Genomic DNA, 17,794 nt, shown 5'->3' on the forward strand with positions numbered 1-17,794 from the left:
AAATTATAATTTTTAATATATATTAATTAATAATATATTATAATTAATAAGTAATTTACTAATTATTTTTTTATATTATATAGCTATAAAAAATACTTATATATTTAAATTAAACATAAAATATATAAAAATATATTTTTTTAAATTATATAATTAATATAATATTTATATAATATTATATTAAAATTAAATACTATATTAAAATTATATAGTATATTATTAATAATATAAAGTATAATAATAAACCTTATAAGTAATTATAACTTATTAAATATTTTATTTATAATTAATTTATATATATTAAAATATATAAAATATCTTTACTTTATTAAAAGTTTATAATATATTAAATAATTAAAAAATAATTAATTAAATATAAAAAATATAAAATAAGGGAATTTTATACTATTTATATAATTATAATTCTTATTTATTATATATATTATATTTAATATTTTTATAATTATATTTTTATAAAAAATATATCTTAAGTTCTAAGTATTACTTAATAAACTTTAAAGCCTAATATATATTAATTAATAATATATTATAATTAATAATAATTAACTTAGCTAAGAGAGGTCTTATAAGCTTTATTTAATACTAATTAACCTAGTTTCCCACCCTGCTGAGAAGTAATTAGTCGACTGTGTACGATACCACAGGCAACTGGGGCCTAAACTGGTACAGTGACCCCACTTCATTGGCTTCAGTGGACGTATGTACTCAGTGTCCCTCCTTTCTCGAATAGCGTTAATAACATTGGCAAGGACTCTATGGCCTTGTCTACGTAGTACTAAGTCCAACACGGCCGCGCCCCTATTATCTGATCACAAATGATAGCCTCGAACTACATCAGATCGAAGAGGCAGAGCGCGCCATACAACACGCCGCAATCCAGAACCATCAACACCGCGACACTGTGTGGAAACTGCTTCGCATGAAGGCTGAAGTATCCGAGTACTACTGCTATGACTCCATTCTGGTCAACGGTACGCACAGCTCATCCCAGAGGCATGTCCGAAAATGAACTGACGAAATGTTCCGGGGATATAGGGTCGTGTACACTGCCGTCAGCCCGATTTCGAGCACCTGAATGGTATGGCCCTTGATGGTAAAGGGTGCATACAACCAGAGGGCCTCCCGGACGAGGATTGTTCGGCAACTAGTGCCGACTATGAGATGAGGTGGAAAGCCTTTGGTTAGCAAGTTTGGTAATAACCCCCTCAGGTCTTTGAGACAGGCGGCCAGAGATACATCATGATGAACCTCATGAACAACGGCTTCGAACACTCAGTCAAAGTCTCCATTGGTGGCTACAAGATGATTGTAGTTGCGAACAATGGTGGATTCGTCGTTCCTGAACAAACCGATGTTCGTGCAATCGTAAGGAGTGAAACTTGCAGCTAACCATGTGTAACAGGTGGTATAAATACTGAGTGCTGCCCGGATTACAATATTGGTCAAGCTCGATGCCGAACCAGGCGATTATGCCATCCGAATTTCATCAACGAGCCAGTTGCAAAACCTCCAGGGTTACTCGATTCTGAGATATCCGGTTTGTCCATCTCCAAACTACAGTCAACAGTGAAAGTCTGACTCAATCCGTATAAAGGCCAAGCGCTTACCTAGATATGGGGAGCCAATGATGCTTCCTGCACCCCCATCGCCCAAGGATGTCTGCCTCCTTGCTGATGCTTCCACCAAACCCCACTGCAAGATGGCAGATGGTCAATTCATTGCTCCCTATCCTTGAAAGCCTCCCCCCACCGAGAACAAGGAGTACCCGGCACGTGCTGATTTTACATTCCGATTGTCAACTGGTTCACAGCCGTCATTAACGGAGCCGAAGTCCCCGAGTTCTACCTGAACGAAAAGCCCTGGCAACTATTCCACGGTTCCATGACCCCTCTTCTCTTTCATAGACTTGACCCTAATGAGGAGGCAATTATTGCTACCGGCAGCTCTCACATATCTCTCAATCTGCATAATCCAGCGCTTGTCACCGTACACGATCTGCCTCCTCTTGGGTGGAGTGTCCTTCGCTTTCAGGTCACTTCCAAGGCCGCAAGTATGCTTCACTCGGCCAAACTGAGATAATTTCTGGTATGCCACATCCACCGTCTTGCAAGTGCTAACACTTTTAGCTCAGTATGACAGTTCCTATCTTGGAAGGAATCACGGCCGAAAACCCGATAGAGATCCCCGAGGAAGTCCTTGACCGACCGCACGTTGAGTTTGAGCCAAAGAACGACGGTATTTTTGGACGATGAATAGTAGAGGGTATATGGTTACGGCACCAAGCATGACGGAATTGCAGACTAGTAGATGGCGAACTGTGTTAAGCAGTGTATGTATCTGAGATGATTACAGTAAGAAACTAGTAAACTATCAGAATTACCAGAGTCGATCAGCTTTGCAGGCTAGATAGCTAATGTCGTCATCATGCATTTGAATCGTTCATCTCCAAGGGATGGTGGCTCCTTTCTCATAAGACTCTCGAGCCAGCTCAATAACCCTGATGGCATCCCGAGATTGAGTTGCCTTGACGGCAAGCTCGTCCTTTCCATTGATAGCGTTGGCCACATTCTCATAAATACCAATCCATCTACCGGTGATCGTGGGATACCTCCCAGTATACTTGTTCGTCTCTGGGTCAAGCTTCTGGTAGCGTTCATCAAACACCTTGTACGTGGTCAATGTCCCTTGTAAAGCCTCAGGCTCTTTTCCAAAGTCTGGATCCAGCGGCTTGACACCCTTCTGAATCTGTTCTTCTTGCGGACATGTGCTACGTTGTTGCCACTGTGGTTGTAAAATCAGCCCTGAACAGCCTCACGAAACTGGTTGGCATGGCTCACCTTGACGTATGACCCCTCTGTTCCCCTCACAAGAAACTTCAGTTGCTGTGCTAGTGGTGTTGTGACACTCGTTTTCACAGTGACCAATAGATCCTTCTGTTCACCCTCATACTGCAGAATGATGGTGAACGAATCCTCAACTTCGCTCTCGATTCCACGCTGGGCACGGAGAAAGCCAGTAACCGACTTGGGACGTCCAAAGAGCACAACGGCTTGATCAATGCTATGGGTTCCTGAGCCGTGGTCAGCCAAATGCTTTTGTGATTGAGTTGAGATGTGAATCACTAACCTAGGCCAAATGTCATTCCTGATCCCGGAGTATACTTCTTCTCGGTCATGTGTGACAGCCATGGCGGGGATTCGAAGTCGTAATGAATTTCAGCCTCCATGATCTTCCCCAGAGCGTTCTTCGACACAAGGCTACGCAGTGTCTGGAAGTCGCCATCCTTGAGACTATCTTCAGCTTGTTGAATCGTCATTCAGGGTGAGGTTGGACGAACTTACCCATCGTCTGTTTTGAAAGCAGGTCAAGATCAACCCCTTCTCATCTGCAAGTTTGATGACTTGATCTGCCTCTTCGGCTGATCGAGAAAAAGGCTTATCGACAATCACTGTAATATTGACAGGTCAGTCAATGGACGTCTCCTCTATCGTTGAATCCATACCATGTTTTCCCGATTGCAAAGCTTTCTCAGCAAATGAAGCATGGGTGTCTGTGTGAGTTGCAACGACAACAAATGCAATCTCGGAATCAGCAAAGAAATCCTCAGCTGTGCGATGGTGCTTGATGCCTGGCAAGTCAACCGTGCAGTGGGATCCCGGTGTTGCTGATGAGGGATCAGCCGGAGCCTCTGCTCTCTGAAGAATCGCGACGATCTGATAATCTGGGTTCGCTGAGATGAACGGGATATGGAAGTTCTTTGCGGCGAAGCCGTACCCGACGATTCCCACCTTGATAGGCGCCATTTTGTTTTATCAAGTGTAAGGTGTTGTAAACAAAGAAGCTTTTTCGTTAGTACGAAGGATTTGCCGCGATAACTCTTCGATGAGGCCTTCACCCGACGTCCATCAACAGAAGCTTTGGTTCAGTAGAATGCTTATGTAGAGGACAAAAGTACAGGGCAAACAAAGTGTTGGGAGATCATTGGAATGTTGTCTGTTTCGACATGACTAATGTGATCTGTTCCACATCTTGACCCCTCATTGAAAGCATACCACGTTGACCAATTTAGCCTGTTGAAGGCATCATCGGGGAGTGTCGGTCATTGGTCGCGGAGTATCGGGATTGGTCAACAACTAGGATGGCTAGGAGCTGCCTAGACACTTAATCGTTGATTGGCCGCTCAACCAGGACGCGCCATTGGACGAGGTAGGGATGTTCCAGGTGAGATAAGATAACCAAGCAATCCTCCCACGCCTCCCACGGGATACACGGCAGAAGCCCGCCGAAATTTCGGCGAAGGCTCGGCTAGAGTAAGCCCCTTCTTGCGATTGAGGCAATTCACGGCAAAGAGGATCGACAAGATCTTTTAGCTCAACCCTTTTTTCCCACAGGACCGCTGCCAAGCTTCGAGCAAGCGGCAAAAGATTCCTATTATGGAGTCCATAGCTGGACAAGCACAAGACCCACTTTACTATGATGACGTCGTCTTCACGTTTCCAGCAGCGTGAACACCAGCCCGTCTGCCTGAGAATACGCCGTCACCAAGAGAGAGGCCGCTCACATACGTGCTTGAACAAATACCCACAGCATTCCTTCCCGCGGCATATAAACCTTTGATTGGCTTTCCATCCTCATTAAGAACCAAACCTGACTCCTCCTCGACTCGTAGGCCACCAAGCGACAGCCCAATGACTTGCTGAAGACCCTTTGTCAATTTGATAGATATATCGATGCCGTAAAATGGTGGTTTCAGGATAGGAGATCGCGTGCCGGGCATCTTGTTCGCCGGATCAGGCTTGTCGTTTTTGATGGCGTCGTTATAGGCATCGACAGTCTGCCGCAAGCCCTGAGGCGAAATTCCGAACTTCTTGGCTAGGTTCTCAAGAGACCTGGCCTTCTTATGGTCCCAGTATAGCCAATGGTACCTCTGCAGCTTCAAGACGGGAGGTACCTGCGCGGGCAGCTGCTTCTTCGCCTTGGCCCACTGCGTCGAGTCATAGATGGCAAAACCTTGGGACTGGTGATTACGCATCATCTTCTCTGTCAACAAGGCACCGTACACATCCTCAGCACCAACGCGTTCCCCTTGGTTGGCCACGACAACGCCCTCGAGAAGAGCGCTCGGGGGGTATAAGAACCTCCAGGTCGACATACAGCCCATGTGGGATGTGGAGCCTCCAACCGCTACTCCTAGCATGATACCGGAGCCATCGTCAGCTGGTGTCCCAAGAGGAGTGACGCCCTGGAAGTCGGGAAGATATTTCCTTCGCATTTCAGGACTATAGGAGAAGCCTCCAGCCGCCAAGATGACAGCGGGTGCCTCGGCCGCGGCAAACTGAGCGTTGCGCTCAAATATTTTGCTGGCACGGTTATGAAGCCACCCTGCAATGGGGAGCAGCGTGATTTGGTATTTGAGAGCTCGATTGGTCAGCTTCTCATGCTTGGCAAGCTTTGAGGCCGAGTTAGCTAGTGCGAGGTACTCGGCTCCTCGGACGGAGCTATCTTTGGCCAAAAGAATCTTCTCAACTTTGCTGGCTGGCACAATCTGAACACCAAGTCGTCTGGCCCCATCAAGTAAGGCTTTGGCGATGCCGGCCCCGGAGAATCCATCGTGCACCATGCGATGCCCTCGAGGTGCAGGCTTCGCGAGTGATGAGTAAGGATATGCTTTTTCCGAGCCCGAAAAGTAGAGGTAATGCTGAGTATTGGGATAGCTCGTCTTGTATGGACTCAAAGCCCCCTTGAAGCGAGCACCGTGCTTCTCCAACCATTGGATCATTCCGGGACTTTCGTCACAGAATCGCCTCAGCGTCTTCTCCTGAACCACGTCTCCAATCTCCTGGCGTAGATAGGCAAACATGTTTTCCGGGGTATCATCGTACCCGGCTTCTTTTTGCTGCTGTGTCCCCCCACCAGCGTAGATAATACCGCCTGAGAGGGCCGTGGTGCCTCCGCCGTGGAAGCGTTCAAGTAGAAGGACCGAAGCGCCTTTCTCCGCTGCTGCGATACTTGCGGAAAGTCCAGCAATACCGCTGCCGACAACGATGACGTCTGGCTTTTGCTTGACTTGAAGGGAAGCCATAGAACGGTACTTGGGTAATGTGGTGTCAGTAAGAGGCTTTCAGTAACGAACATGCTTTATAACGGAGCATTCTAATCAAGCCCACTATCGTAGATCTTGGTCTAGATGAACCTCATACATTCCTCCAGTAATCGAACGGCGAGTGCGCTCAGAGCTTTGCTCGAGACGGGTCATCCTTCACGATATGCCCGTTATCATTCCCCCTCTCCTGGCTTCGCAAAGACATCCTCAAGATCTTACCACTTGGGCTCTTCGGGATCAAAGTGACAAACTCAACCTCTCTCACCCACTTGTACCTCACCCGCCTCTGCTTGACATACCCGATGAGCTCCCATCCGATGTCATCACTGGGTTCGATGTCGGGCTTCAAGACAATAAACGCTTTTGGGCGCTCCGAGCTGTAGTTGTCCGGTACTCCAAGTACAGCGCAATCATCCACATGAGGGTGGCCGAGTAAGAGATGCTCTAGCTCGGCCGGGGCTACTTGTTGGCCCTTGACTTTGATCATCTCCTTGATCCGGTCAACGATGTGGATGAAGCCTTGGTCGTGGATACTGCCAATGTCACCTGTACGCAGGAATCCATCCGCACCGAATGCTTGGGCCGTCTCTTTTGGGTTGTCAAGATAGCCCATCGCGATTTGGGGGCCTTTGGCGAGGATCTCGCCCGTCTCGTTCGGGCCCAGCTCCCTGCCTGTATCCACGTCAAGGATTTTAACCACCGACGATCCCAGCAGCATCCCACCACTGTTTGCATACTGGTAGCTGTAAAGATCGGGCGGGTGGGTGCTAAGACAGCAGCACGACTCAGTCATGCCGTAGCTCTGTCTGAAGCCCGTCCATGGCATCTTCTTCTCGAGCAACTCGAGAATCTCTTGCCCCAAGGGAACTGCACCACAAGCGATGCGTCTGACGCACGTGAGGTCGTATTGATCTACCAATGGGTCTCTCACCAGTCGAATGGCAATGGAAGGGACAAGGGTGAGGTCCGTGATTTCGTATTTGACGACTGCGTCAAGAAAATCTTTCATCGTGAACTGTGGAAGCATGACGCATTCCTCGTTGCTTGCAATAGGCCAGTGGAGAAACCGTACAAGTCCACTAACTATTCAATTCGTTAGTCTCTGTGGAATTCCGCTTCCAGTTATACAGACGAGGACATTAGGATACTTACTGTGGAATAGGGGTAGGCTGGCTAGATATCGTTTTTCCCATGGTCCTGCCACAGCTTTTAGCTGAAGACATTGGGCAATTACGTTTCTGTGAGAGAGCATAACCTATCAAGCGATGAGCTACTCCCGCTTCCCAAGACAAACGATACTCAGGACTCACTGCTTTTGGGAGGCCGGTTGTGCCGCTGCTGAAGTTTAGATAACCGCAGATGTCGTTCGACGGGGTGCGCCAATGAGGTGTTTGTCTTTGCTCCCCAAAGCTCTTTCCAATCTCCAACAGGTTCTTCACCGTCATATACCCATCAACTTCTCCTTCAAGTAGAAAGATGTTTTTTTGAGGGATACCGGCCTTCTTCGCAGATGAAAGAGCAACTGGGATGGAGCTGGGGACCGTCATGATATACTTTGTTCTCGCCGTTTTGAGAGCTGCCGTCATCTCGTCCACCGTGTACGAGGGAGAGGCACCGTTGATTTGTCCACCTAGTGTGGTCAGTCTCAGAGTTTGAGCCAGAGAGATGGGGGACGATTGATTTGCAAACATACCTGCCCTCAAGACAGCAAATATGGCCACTGGATACCAAATCACATTGTGGCTGAACAGAGACACCGTATCCGTCTCTTTCAAGCCACATGTTTCAACAAGAGCTGTGCATAGGTGAGTTGCATGCTCTTTGACCTGCGAAAAGTCCAACCGCTCCCCAGTGGCAGCGTTGGTATAGTCCCCGAGCTTGTTGCGAGGGTAGTTGAGCAATGGCGAGTATCTCGCGTCTTCAAACGCCCATTCCCATACTGTCAGATCTGTGGGATCTTTTTCTCATGGGTCAGATACAGAGGATGCAACGCCATAGGGGATAGAGGTACCTACATGTGATATCGGGTTGTTGAGATGTGCAATGACGTCTTTGAAACAAAGACAACTGCCGAGTGGATTGATATTTTCAACGGGACGGGTCTACCGTTTGCACCAATCAATAACATGCAAAACACGTTCGCACACCCACAAGCAGAAGCACGGGGCATGATTGCAAGCATGAACATGGAAGCTGCTGAGTTGGGTAGGATTCGTGTCATTGGCCCGGCCGTCAAGTTCAGCGAGACGGGCGCCAGCTTGAGGATACCACCTCCGAGCCTCGGGCAGCACACTGACGAGGTGCTCATGGAAGCCGGAATGAATGCCTCGGATGTCGACAAGCTGAGACGAGAGAAAGTTGTGTGACTGCCTGGGTGGTGATGGCCACGGCAATTTAGTGCATTCAGTTTTCATATTACAGATTGTTCATCGTACTCCTTGCTATTGAAATGGATTGCAATTCTTGGAGATGTGATGCGTCTCAACAGCCAAGATCAATGAAATAGCCATGCGGCCTACCGATGCAACGTTGTTGGGTGGAAACAGTCCCCCACTGAGCGGAGGCAGAAGCCTCGGTAACAAAGGAAGTGCCCAAGACAGCGGTGACCCGCAGAATTATCGATTACGATGATAGAACCATGGCCACATTTGGGCTGATTCCCGAGGTGGTACATTAGTCCTTGGTGGCCGCGGCATCTGTCCAAACAGAACGTCCAGTGGTAGAGACCTTCTCTCACTCGCTCCGAGCCGAGACACCTCGGTGCACTCACTTAGCAAAGGAACAGGGAAAGAGAAGAGTGGCATGATAAGAGAAAACTGTTTGTGGACTGTGCCTCTGAAGAGGACAAGCCTGGTATCCTTAACCACATATGCCAGCACTGTAATCACCACGCCAACACCTAACAACTTCAACAGATCAAACCATAAGTGTCCATCAAAAAACAGCCGTCTGGAAGCCAGACCAGTCTCACCAAACAAATGTGCAGAAATTCATCCACCACGTTAATCGAAAGCATGGCTTGGAGCTGCAAACGTACCATGACCTGCATCGCTGGTCTGTGGACACCACGACTTTCCAGGACTTTTGGACGGACGCGTGTGCTTGGCTACAGCTAGGTCGGCAAGACTTGACCGAGGTTGGGCCTATGCTTGTGGACAAGGTTGGCTGCCGCAATCGTCAGCCAGATTGGCGATGAGAACCCTTGGATAAGGTAGATTGAGAGCTAACCTGGGGCTACAGGTAGCAACTTCTGTTCCTCCCCTGTTCCCTCCTCCCAGATTTTTTCCGTCTGCTTTTCTCAACATTGCAGAGATCATACTTCGGAATCGTAAAGATGCGGACACGGCAATCTACTTTGCGAGAGAAAGTGTAGATGGCCTTGAGCGAATCACTTGGGGAAACCTCAGGAAGCAGGTTCGTCAGCTACGCAGCGCCATGATACGGTCTGGAGTCAGGCGTGGCGACGTTGTCGCGGCTGTCATGGGCAACTCTGTCAATACCATCATTTCTGCTCTGGCGACGCTTTCGATTGGTGGTGTCTGGACCTCTGCTTCCTGCGGTCTAGGACCTACCAGCATCGTCGATCGGTACTCTCAGGTCTCACCCAAGATCGTGTTTGCAGATGATGGCTATGTCTACGCGGGTAAGTTTGCTAACCTGTCACACCGCATCAGCCAGTGGTCTGGTGAGCTCAGAAAGAAGAACGGTGATGGACTTGTCAATGTTGTTGTTGTGCCTTATTGCGGTACAGACATAGACTTGTCAAGCATTCCTAGTGGATGCACTTTGGCCGACTTCCTCGCACGAGACCAAGGAGACGAGTTGGGCTTTGAAATGGTCCCCTTTTCCCAACCGGCATTCATTTTGTATTCTTCTGGAACAGCAAGTCTCGTCCCCTCCTCGCCAAGAACTGTGGCTGACTGGCAGCTTGGGCCATAGGTGGGCGGTCCCAAGTGCATCATTCATTCTATGGGTGTAAGTGATCCGCTGCATTACGTGGAGACATGCTAGAGCTCACATGTCATCTCAGGGTGTGGCATTAAAGGTCAAGGTGGATATGACGCTGCAGCACGACGTCCGCTCAAGTGACGTCGTATTTCACTACACGACGGTAAGTGAAGTAGCAGCTGGATCCCGTATGTAGTGAGTGTCTAGCTGAGTCTATAATCACAGACGTCGTGGGTAATGTGGGTTTTGAACTTTGTCAATCTCTCTTGTGGTGCTGGCATGCTCCTCTATGACGGCTCACCTTTTCACCCACGCCCGACAATCCTACTGGAGCTCGCCGAACAAGTTGGGTATGGCCTCTTCCTATCAATACATATTGTTGACCGAGAAAATGCTTAAGCGTCGTTTTAGGGTTGGTGTTTTTGGAACTTCTCCTCGATATCTTTCGACACTCAAGAGTCTCGATATAGGACCACGTAAGTGATACCAAGGCTGTTTGCTTGTCTTCTCGCGCCAACCAATCAGTTCCTAACCATAGACACAGGGAAAAGCTTCGATCTGAGCAAGCTACGTGTCATAACTTCAACAGGCTCTGCTTTACCCGCAAGCATGTACCACTGGTTCTACTCCACTGCCTTCCCACCCTCGGTCCATCTAGTGTCGATGAGTGGCGGCACTGACATTGCCGGCTGCTGTATGTATCGATGGAACACACTGCATCTTTCGTTTCACTGACAATTCTAGTCGTCGGTGGCACACCATTGCTTCCTGTGTATCCCGGGGAGATCCAGTGCAAAGCTCTTGGCATGTCTGTGGACGTTTACGATTCAGCGGCTGCTAGGCCCACTTCAGTCGAAGATTCTGGTAGTCCAGGAGGGTTGGTATGCACCAAGCCGTTTCCAAGTCAACCGCTGGGGTTTGGTGGTGAGGGAGGGCGAGAGAAGTATGAATCGTCATACTTCAGTCGCTTTGGGCCTCGTGTATGGTGTCAAGGTGACTTCGTAAAGATTTTACAAGATACCGGCGGCATAATGATGCTTGGGAGATCGTAAGTCCTGCTACACCTTGCGATACCATCGTGCTAACAAGCAAAGTAACGGTGTACTCAATCCGTCAGGGGTGCGATTTGGGTCTGCCGAAATCTATGCCATCACAGAAACCTTGCCTGAGATCTCTGACAGCATCTGTGTTGGCCAGAGGCGGGACATTGACGAAGATGAGAGAGTTCTCTTGTTTGTCAAGATGAGCCCTGGACAGTCGCTGACTACCGAGCTGGAGAGCAAGATCGCCTCCGCTATCCGGGAGGGCTGTTCTCCGCGCCATGTTCCGCGGGCAATCTTTGAGGTCTCTGACATCCCCTACACCCTCAATGGAAAAAAGTGTGAGATCAATGTGAAGCATGTGATCAATGGACGCGAGGTCACGGTCAACGGGGCGGTTGCCAACCCAGAAGCACTGAGGATATATGAAAAGTACCAGGAGTTGCCTGCCGAGACGGCACGGGATCCAAATCGTGCAAAGCTATGATCTTCGCGGTACATATAATTTGACGCACGTTGATCCTTCTTCTCTTGTTTTCATCTTCGCTTAGATAGACCTGAACCAGTGTTGGCCTGTATTTAGGCCTTGACTTGAGTTGTCCCGCACGCATTGAAGTGACCACTCGGTTCCCCTAGCCACGAATTTGACTTGAACGCCCAACAAGTCTTGTAGTTTTGTTCATAAAAGCGCAGAAACCCGCCAAATGTGCATAACTAACAACATACGCAAAAAGGCTCCTTAATATCCTGAATACCAAGCCAGGTGCAAACTGGATAACTCTCGCACAGGATCAGGGGTCAAATTTAACAAACCTGTGTGCATTCAACATGGGAAGATTTATTAACTTATGTTCCGTATTTTGCAAAGGATATTAGACTCGTTCCTACATAAGCAAACTTCAGAGCAAAACTGTTGCGAGACCTTGCTTTGCTCCCTCTGCTCCAAGAGAATGACAAGCTCCCTGGCCATGCCGGACCATATATGCCACTTTCAAGGAGTAGGCTGTGATGGTCCCGTATCTTCTATACCCGTGCACTGCAGGACACTATCTGTTACCTCATACAGCTTCCCAAACATTGAGAAGACATCGCGATAGACCCCAAAATCGCCTTGGACGCTCCTAACAGGTCTGTTCTGGGGGTCTTTTGCTTCTGATACATGCCACAAGAATGGTAGTAGGGACAGGGGAACGCTGACGAGCGACGTAAGTGAAGATCAATACAGCATGAGGATGGAATGTCTTACAAGGTGTTGGGCAAGTATCTCACCAAGTTCCGTTCTTCCAGATCGGCAAAGCTTTCGGTAATGGACTGCAGAGACTCGCCGAGCTCTTCGGATGCACACCAGACTGTGTAGGGACTGTTGTTTTGGTCCCCGATTTTGCCAAGGAGGTATAAGATATGATTGTTCAAGCAGGCCTTCGCAGTGCTGTTCATCTAGTTAGTGGTGTGACCCTGAGTTACGACAAGGAAGGAATAGTACAAGTAGTATATGAACATCGCATTTGTAAAAAGGCTGAGGGACTCGTGCCCACCAGGGACGTCTGTTGGAAGCTGGAATTTGTGGACAACCATGTCATGCCACTCGCTCAGTCGCGAGACGGAATCTTTCAACCGAGTCAAAGTGTGAGTAGGATCGTTCGCGTCCGGCGTAGTAGTGTAACAGATCATGAGAACGTCGTTTAAGACGACACTAAGCTCGCAGAGACAACCGACCAGCTGCGCCAACATACGCTTCGTGGCTGGATCATATACCGCAGAGCCTTTGATCTCTTGTCTCACATCATCCTCCAGAAGACCCAGACTATCGAAGTCAAGGTCGGTCAGAGCGATTTGGACAGGACGCCACAGGCTAAGAGCCATAATTCTATCGCGGAGGATACAGCACCGCCATAGCCGCTTCAGTGCCGCCTGGCCTTTCGGGCTGCCTCCAGTTGCACCGCATGTATGAGCACCGGCCTGCCGAGCAAAGTGAATGGCGGTGCTGAGCCAGTAACTGTTGGTCTTATCGAAGATGGTGGGGGAATGGTAAGTCAGCATAAGGGCACTTTGGGCGCTACTAACGTCATCTCTGTACCTGTCGATGTGGAACAACGCCTTGGCATTAATTAGCTTGTTATCTGGGCAAGAGCTGGAGACATATGGTGCTCACCTTGGTAACAGAGTAGAACTCGGCTCGTGCTTGATGCACCGAGGTAAGGGATAGGCTATCAAGGACTGGTTGTGACACGAACTATTAGGCGTAGCATTAGCGACATCTCATCTCGTGGGCCTTTTGAAGACTCCGTACCGGGCAGGCGAGAAATATCATGGCCTGGGCGACAACTAGAGACAGGCGTCCAGTGGACATTGCCTCGGCAGGCTGGGCATTATACATTGCCCAGAAGTCTTGTTCGTTGATCAAAGGAAGGGTAGGATGAACATGCAAGAAGTACTGTTGGACAAACTCATCCATTGCGGCTCGTGCTGGCAGATAGAGACACCTTCGATGCTCTAAAAACGCCATGTCCTCTTTGTCTAAACTCCATAACGTGTCTGCGGAGATAAACGAGTAGGAGGAAAATATGACAAAGTTGGATACCCTAGGTTGCTGGGAATTGTATGATCTACTATCTGAAGTCGGGCTTAGGCCCTTCAGAGATATCGATTGCTGGAAGTCTGCTAGAGAGAGCGGCAAGTTGAATCTGTGCTCGTTGATTGCACTACTCTCACTCGTCGTTGATGAGTCTGCCTCGGGGCCCTCAGGGGTAGTGTTGCTTCGAGGTTGGTCCGAGTCTGCGTTAGGATTGCCACTTATATCGTCACATCTAGTTGCTTCCTCCTCGTCAAAGGTGAGAAGAAACACTTCAAGCCCTGGTAGATCTTCTGCAGTTGTGACTCGCGGAGCCTGGCCGAGATCCATGGGGCTGTCTGTCAGAGTGTTCTGTTCCTCAGGCAGAACCTGGTGCTGCCTTTCGGCACCTGTTGGTTCTGGCAGTACTTCATTCTGCCGTTGATACGTAGCATTGGCCATGTGCCTGTCGCCATTAGTATTCATCATGGTGCTATTCAAATGATTCGGGCGGAATACTACTTGTGCTGCTTGAATGGAATAATAGATCTTGCGTAGGACACAGTGTTAAAGAGGGCTTCTTCCAATACTTGCACAGTAATGGTATCTGCCGAGGGTGCGTATAGCGTTCAGGCAAGTGTCGGGAGGACAGGGTATATGCCAAGGTGCTGCCCATCTTTGCCGAGGGCACTGTGCTGGCTGTGCTCTCTCATGCCATCATCTGGGAGTGGATGAACAGCAAGGCCATGGCAAATGCCGGGATGCAATCTACAGCCATCAACACAAATGGATGCTACTCACTGTACCAACTCACTGTAGCAAAAGTTTGAGAGGCATGCTTCAGGAATGCAGATTGCTTCAATTCTACCACCATATACCTAGTCTGATACAACACTGCCGAGTGCCAAGGCCAGAACAATTCCCAGGCTCATAGGCATTCCCAGAACATAACGAGGGTTTAGATCTTGCTACCAGCCTGATTTCTTTCCAGGCGTACGAGGCCCTCCTGGAAACAAGTAGCAACGAGGATGCCGTTACTGGTCCAAACTCGCTGGACAACGAGACCCCTCTGTTGGCCCGCCCACGGTGTCTCGACCTCGGTCAACATCCACTCGTCTGCTCGAACCAGTGCCTGATTATGGAAGAAGATGGTGTGGTCCAGTGTGACCATCATTCCAATGTGATGGCCAGGAGCTGTCGGCGTTCCGCCTCTCGCGTTTTCTTCCGACTCCTCAGTAGCCAGTTCTTGGTAGGAAAGCACTGTCCGCCGGCTTGAAGGATCATCACTGTCGAGGGAGCGAATAATGGACTTGATGACGGATGAGCTGTTAAATCGATCGGCGTGATGGACGCGAGGCACAGTGCCTATAAAGTAGTGATCGCTGATGTAGGCGAGAGCTGTGAGATGGGCCCTGTGATCCGTGTTTCTTCCTTGACCATGGTTGGCATGAGACCCAGCGCTGGCTTGACTATGAACTCGAATCCAGTTCCTTAGTCGCCTAGACTCTGGGCGACTTTCTTCTTCGCCTGCGTTAATCCTCACACACTCATATAGACTTCCCCTATTTGCCTGACAGGTCCTTGTCAATCTTGCCTGATCAACATCCTCCCCAGATGCCGACGGTGGCTCTTGCCCTCTTGGATACTCAGGCATCGGTGCTTGGTGTGCCAACTCCATTGTCTCTTTCCGTCCAGCTTGATGGAAGAAGCTGATGAGTGTAGTGAATATGCATTTTCCGGACTGGTATGCCTCAACGCGTCTAGTTGCAATGGTTCTACCATCACGGATCCGCTCTATCCGATAGAAAATGGGTGTTGTAGTATGAGCTGGTAGTAGGAAGTGGCAATGTATACTATGCGCCAAGTAGCTAAGAGGGATGCTCTCCTGAGCCATGGCGAGTGACTGGGCAAGCAAGGCGCCACCAAATACACCACGCGCCCACATTGGATGCCATAATGGTTCTGTGTTGGTGTATACATCCTCACCTTGCTCAGGCGCGGCAGCAATGGCCAGCATATGCTGTGTCGGCAGATACCGGTATGGAGGGTTCCCGAAAATATCGTGGTCGGTCATTGAAGCAGGTTTCAGTTTGGTTCATAATAGGTTGTTGCATGGCAGAGATGATCAATCTCTCATCAGTATTTGTACACATATTCATCATCAGGATAGTTGTTGTCTTTCACGTTGAGAGTGTGAGCGACGTACCGCGTGGACGTTACCTCGGCTAGCCTCATTTTTGCAACTTACCCGAACTCGGTTATTAACATTGCACTCTAGTTGATGAAAATCAGCCGGTGGATCGATCCTACAGGTATCGTCTAGTCATTAGGGGCTCCCGAGGCCTCGTTTCTCTGATCATCTAGGCAAACGGAGCGTGGTCCCGATCAACAGTTAAGTGCATCCTCTGCAAACTCGTCGAAACCAGACAAGAACTGTGTAAGACGTCAGAAAAGCTGACGTTCACCTAGCAGTGGCTCTAGAATCATCGAGGATGAAACTTTCACAAAAAAATGCGAATTTTAATCTTAGATGTCTTGGATACATGCCCCTCAATAACATTTCCTTTCGCAATGACTTGTATGTGTTTCCCCCTGATTACCCATTCCTCTTTTAGTTGTTGTTGATCTCAAGCACATCTCTCCTAGAGACGACGTTGGGATCGACAGTGCTCTTTGATCTCAATCCTCAGCTGCGCTCCTAGATTGCGACGGGCCTCTCAAGTTACCAAATGGGGGATGGATCCGTCTTTGAGGGTTTCTTGGCTGGGTAACTGTAGACAATATAGAATACCCAGAGCGAGTACAGGAACATGAAACAGCCAGCGCAGTAGTACATGGGCTGGGCAAAGATCTCGGGAAGGGTGAGAGCCCACATGCTGAATGGTGTGAAGGTCCAGATAGCGCAGATGATGTTGACGAGGCAGAATCCCAGCGCGAGACCGTCTCGCGAGCCACGTCGGAGGTACTCGTGTGTTGGGCCGACTATAATGAGGACGTTTGTCAAGCAGAACCACTGCATAACGCAACCTTCGCCCATCAGGATGATTCCGAACCAAACAACGCAGTACATGGCCATCTGGAGAAACGCGGCATAGGGAAGAACAACGGCCAGGGAAGGGTTGGGTCCAAGAACGGAAGCGAAGCACGCATTGCGGGTCTTGGTGATGGAACGATGGATGCAGAAAATCTCGAGGGTAGTCCATACAAACAAAGCCGTTGATGTTCCTCGTAGAAACCAATGCTCCTCATATCTCGATGCAACTCTTCCAAGGATGTAAGACCACGTAGAGTCATGGGCGAGGTAGAAGGAATGCATCCAGAAAGGAATGGGTCCATTGCCTTCACGCAGTAAAACTCTGATGGCGTAGACATATTGCATGTACCCCACAGCGAAGCTGACTCCTGAAGCGACAAGAAGAGGTATGTTGTTGAGGTTGTACTCTTCAGTCAGCCTCTCGTAATAGTCGATATTTGCCATGATTGCCGTGATAAGTTAATCAGCCCTTTTGGAAGATGTTCATTGTTTGTACATAAGAATCAGAGGGAGATTTTTAAATGGCTCTAGCACCATGATGATAAAAGGGCCTTAAAACTGGGCTCTGGTTACGGAAGCGTCGGTATGAAAGCCCGGGTTGAATGATACCCGGGAACGCTAGCCATGAGCTCTCGGCGCCGAAATTCTCTAAGCGGCTTAGACCCCGCAAGAACATAACACGGGATTTGGTAGCCGCGGAGCCGAACTACCAACTTCAAACCATAGCTCCAGTATTCCCGTTTGTTATGATCCGACACTTGGGAAAGATGACACGATGCATAGGTCACCGAGGCAATCGTTGGCCCCATGGCCACAATGGGTCACGATGACGCACGTAGCTAGGGGATCAGTGCGAGTCTTGGGACTCGGTACAAAATTAGCAAGAGTGTCGGTGATCGTGGCGATAACCCGAGCAATAGCGTACCAACGGTGTCTCGGTCGTCTCGTGGGATTGCTTCTACCTACGTCGAGTCATATGGGGTACTGAATAGTTATGTCGTGCAACCTTTGTGGCCCGATTGCCTCGATGCCTGATGAAAGGCATTGTTCACCTTCGCTGATAGCATAGTGTTTTATTGAGTTCCACGTTTGCCATG

At 48.9% G+C, this 17,794-nt stretch overlaps 7 protein-coding genes across 7 annotated transcripts; 2 read left to right on the forward strand and 5 right to left on the reverse strand.

The window, feature by feature from the left end:
• Positions 1 to 1,260: 1,260 nt before the first annotated feature.
• MRS44_011818 (uncharacterized protein) lies at positions 1,261 to 2,273 on the forward strand (the record flags this gene model as incomplete). The annotated part of the gene is made up of 5 exons (XM_046281734.1): positions 1,261 to 1,386; positions 1,469 to 1,558; positions 1,616 to 1,730; positions 1,832 to 2,071; positions 2,161 to 2,273. 5 exons carry the CDS (start codon positions 1,261 to 1,263, stop codon positions 2,271 to 2,273), a joined length of 684 nt encoding a protein of 227 aa, XP_046124702.1.
• Positions 2,274 to 2,460: 187 nt separating this feature from the next.
• Positions 2,461 to 3,824, reverse strand: MRS44_011819 (uncharacterized protein; the record flags this gene model as incomplete). Its single annotated transcript, XM_046279783.2, has 5 exons — positions 2,461 to 2,802; positions 2,859 to 3,091; positions 3,148 to 3,304; positions 3,363 to 3,469; positions 3,524 to 3,824. The coding sequence occupies 5 exons, from the start codon at positions 3,822 to 3,824 to the stop codon at positions 2,461 to 2,463; spliced, it is 1,140 nt and encodes a 379-aa protein (XP_046124701.1).
• A 668-nt stretch (positions 3,825 to 4,492) lies between these two features.
• Positions 4,493 to 8,294, reverse strand: MRS44_011820 (uncharacterized protein; the record flags this gene model as incomplete). The annotated part of the gene is made up of 6 exons (XM_065619876.1): positions 4,493 to 6,087; positions 6,344 to 7,207; positions 7,277 to 7,337; positions 7,435 to 7,754; positions 7,818 to 8,072; positions 8,276 to 8,294. The coding sequence occupies 6 exons, from the start codon at positions 8,292 to 8,294 to the stop codon at positions 4,493 to 4,495; spliced, it is 3,114 nt and encodes a 1,037-aa protein (XP_065475948.1).
• Positions 8,295 to 8,762: 468 nt separating this feature from the next.
• On the forward strand, positions 8,763 to 11,599 carry MRS44_011821 (uncharacterized protein; the record flags this gene model as incomplete). Its single annotated transcript, XM_065619877.1, has 10 exons — positions 8,763 to 8,792; positions 9,111 to 9,284; positions 9,365 to 9,961; positions 10,064 to 10,099; positions 10,155 to 10,235; positions 10,298 to 10,422; positions 10,484 to 10,548; positions 10,617 to 10,766; positions 10,817 to 11,120; positions 11,167 to 11,599. The coding sequence occupies 10 exons, from the start codon at positions 8,763 to 8,765 to the stop codon at positions 11,597 to 11,599; spliced, it is 1,995 nt and encodes a 664-aa protein (XP_065475949.1).
• Positions 11,600 to 12,354: 755 nt separating this feature from the next.
• On the reverse strand, positions 12,355 to 14,152 carry MRS44_011822 (uncharacterized protein; the record flags this gene model as incomplete). Its single annotated transcript, XM_046281733.2, has 4 exons — positions 12,355 to 12,541; positions 12,596 to 13,209; positions 13,265 to 13,345; positions 13,403 to 14,152. 4 exons carry the CDS (start codon positions 14,150 to 14,152, stop codon positions 12,355 to 12,357), a joined length of 1,632 nt encoding a protein of 543 aa, XP_046124697.2.
• Positions 14,153 to 14,621: 469 nt separating this feature from the next.
• On the reverse strand, positions 14,622 to 15,737 carry MRS44_011823 (uncharacterized protein; the record flags this gene model as incomplete). The annotated part of the gene is made up of 1 exon (XM_065619878.1): positions 14,622 to 15,737. One exon carries the CDS (start codon positions 15,735 to 15,737, stop codon positions 14,622 to 14,624), a length of 1,116 nt encoding a protein of 371 aa, XP_065475950.1.
• Positions 15,738 to 16,385: 648 nt separating this feature from the next.
• MRS44_011824 (uncharacterized protein) lies at positions 16,386 to 17,141 on the reverse strand (the record flags this gene model as incomplete). The annotated part of the gene is made up of 1 exon (XM_046282921.1): positions 16,386 to 17,141. One exon carries the CDS (start codon positions 17,139 to 17,141, stop codon positions 16,386 to 16,388), a length of 756 nt encoding a protein of 251 aa, XP_046124695.1.
• Between the last annotated feature and the right edge of the window lie 653 nt (positions 17,142 to 17,794).

The sequence above is a fragment of the Fusarium solani genome, assembly GCF_023522795.1.
Source record: "Fusarium solani strain SB1 chromosome Unknown bctg00000007, whole genome shotgun sequence".
NCBI lineage: Eukaryota > Fungi > Ascomycota > Sordariomycetes > Hypocreales > Nectriaceae > Fusarium > Fusarium solani.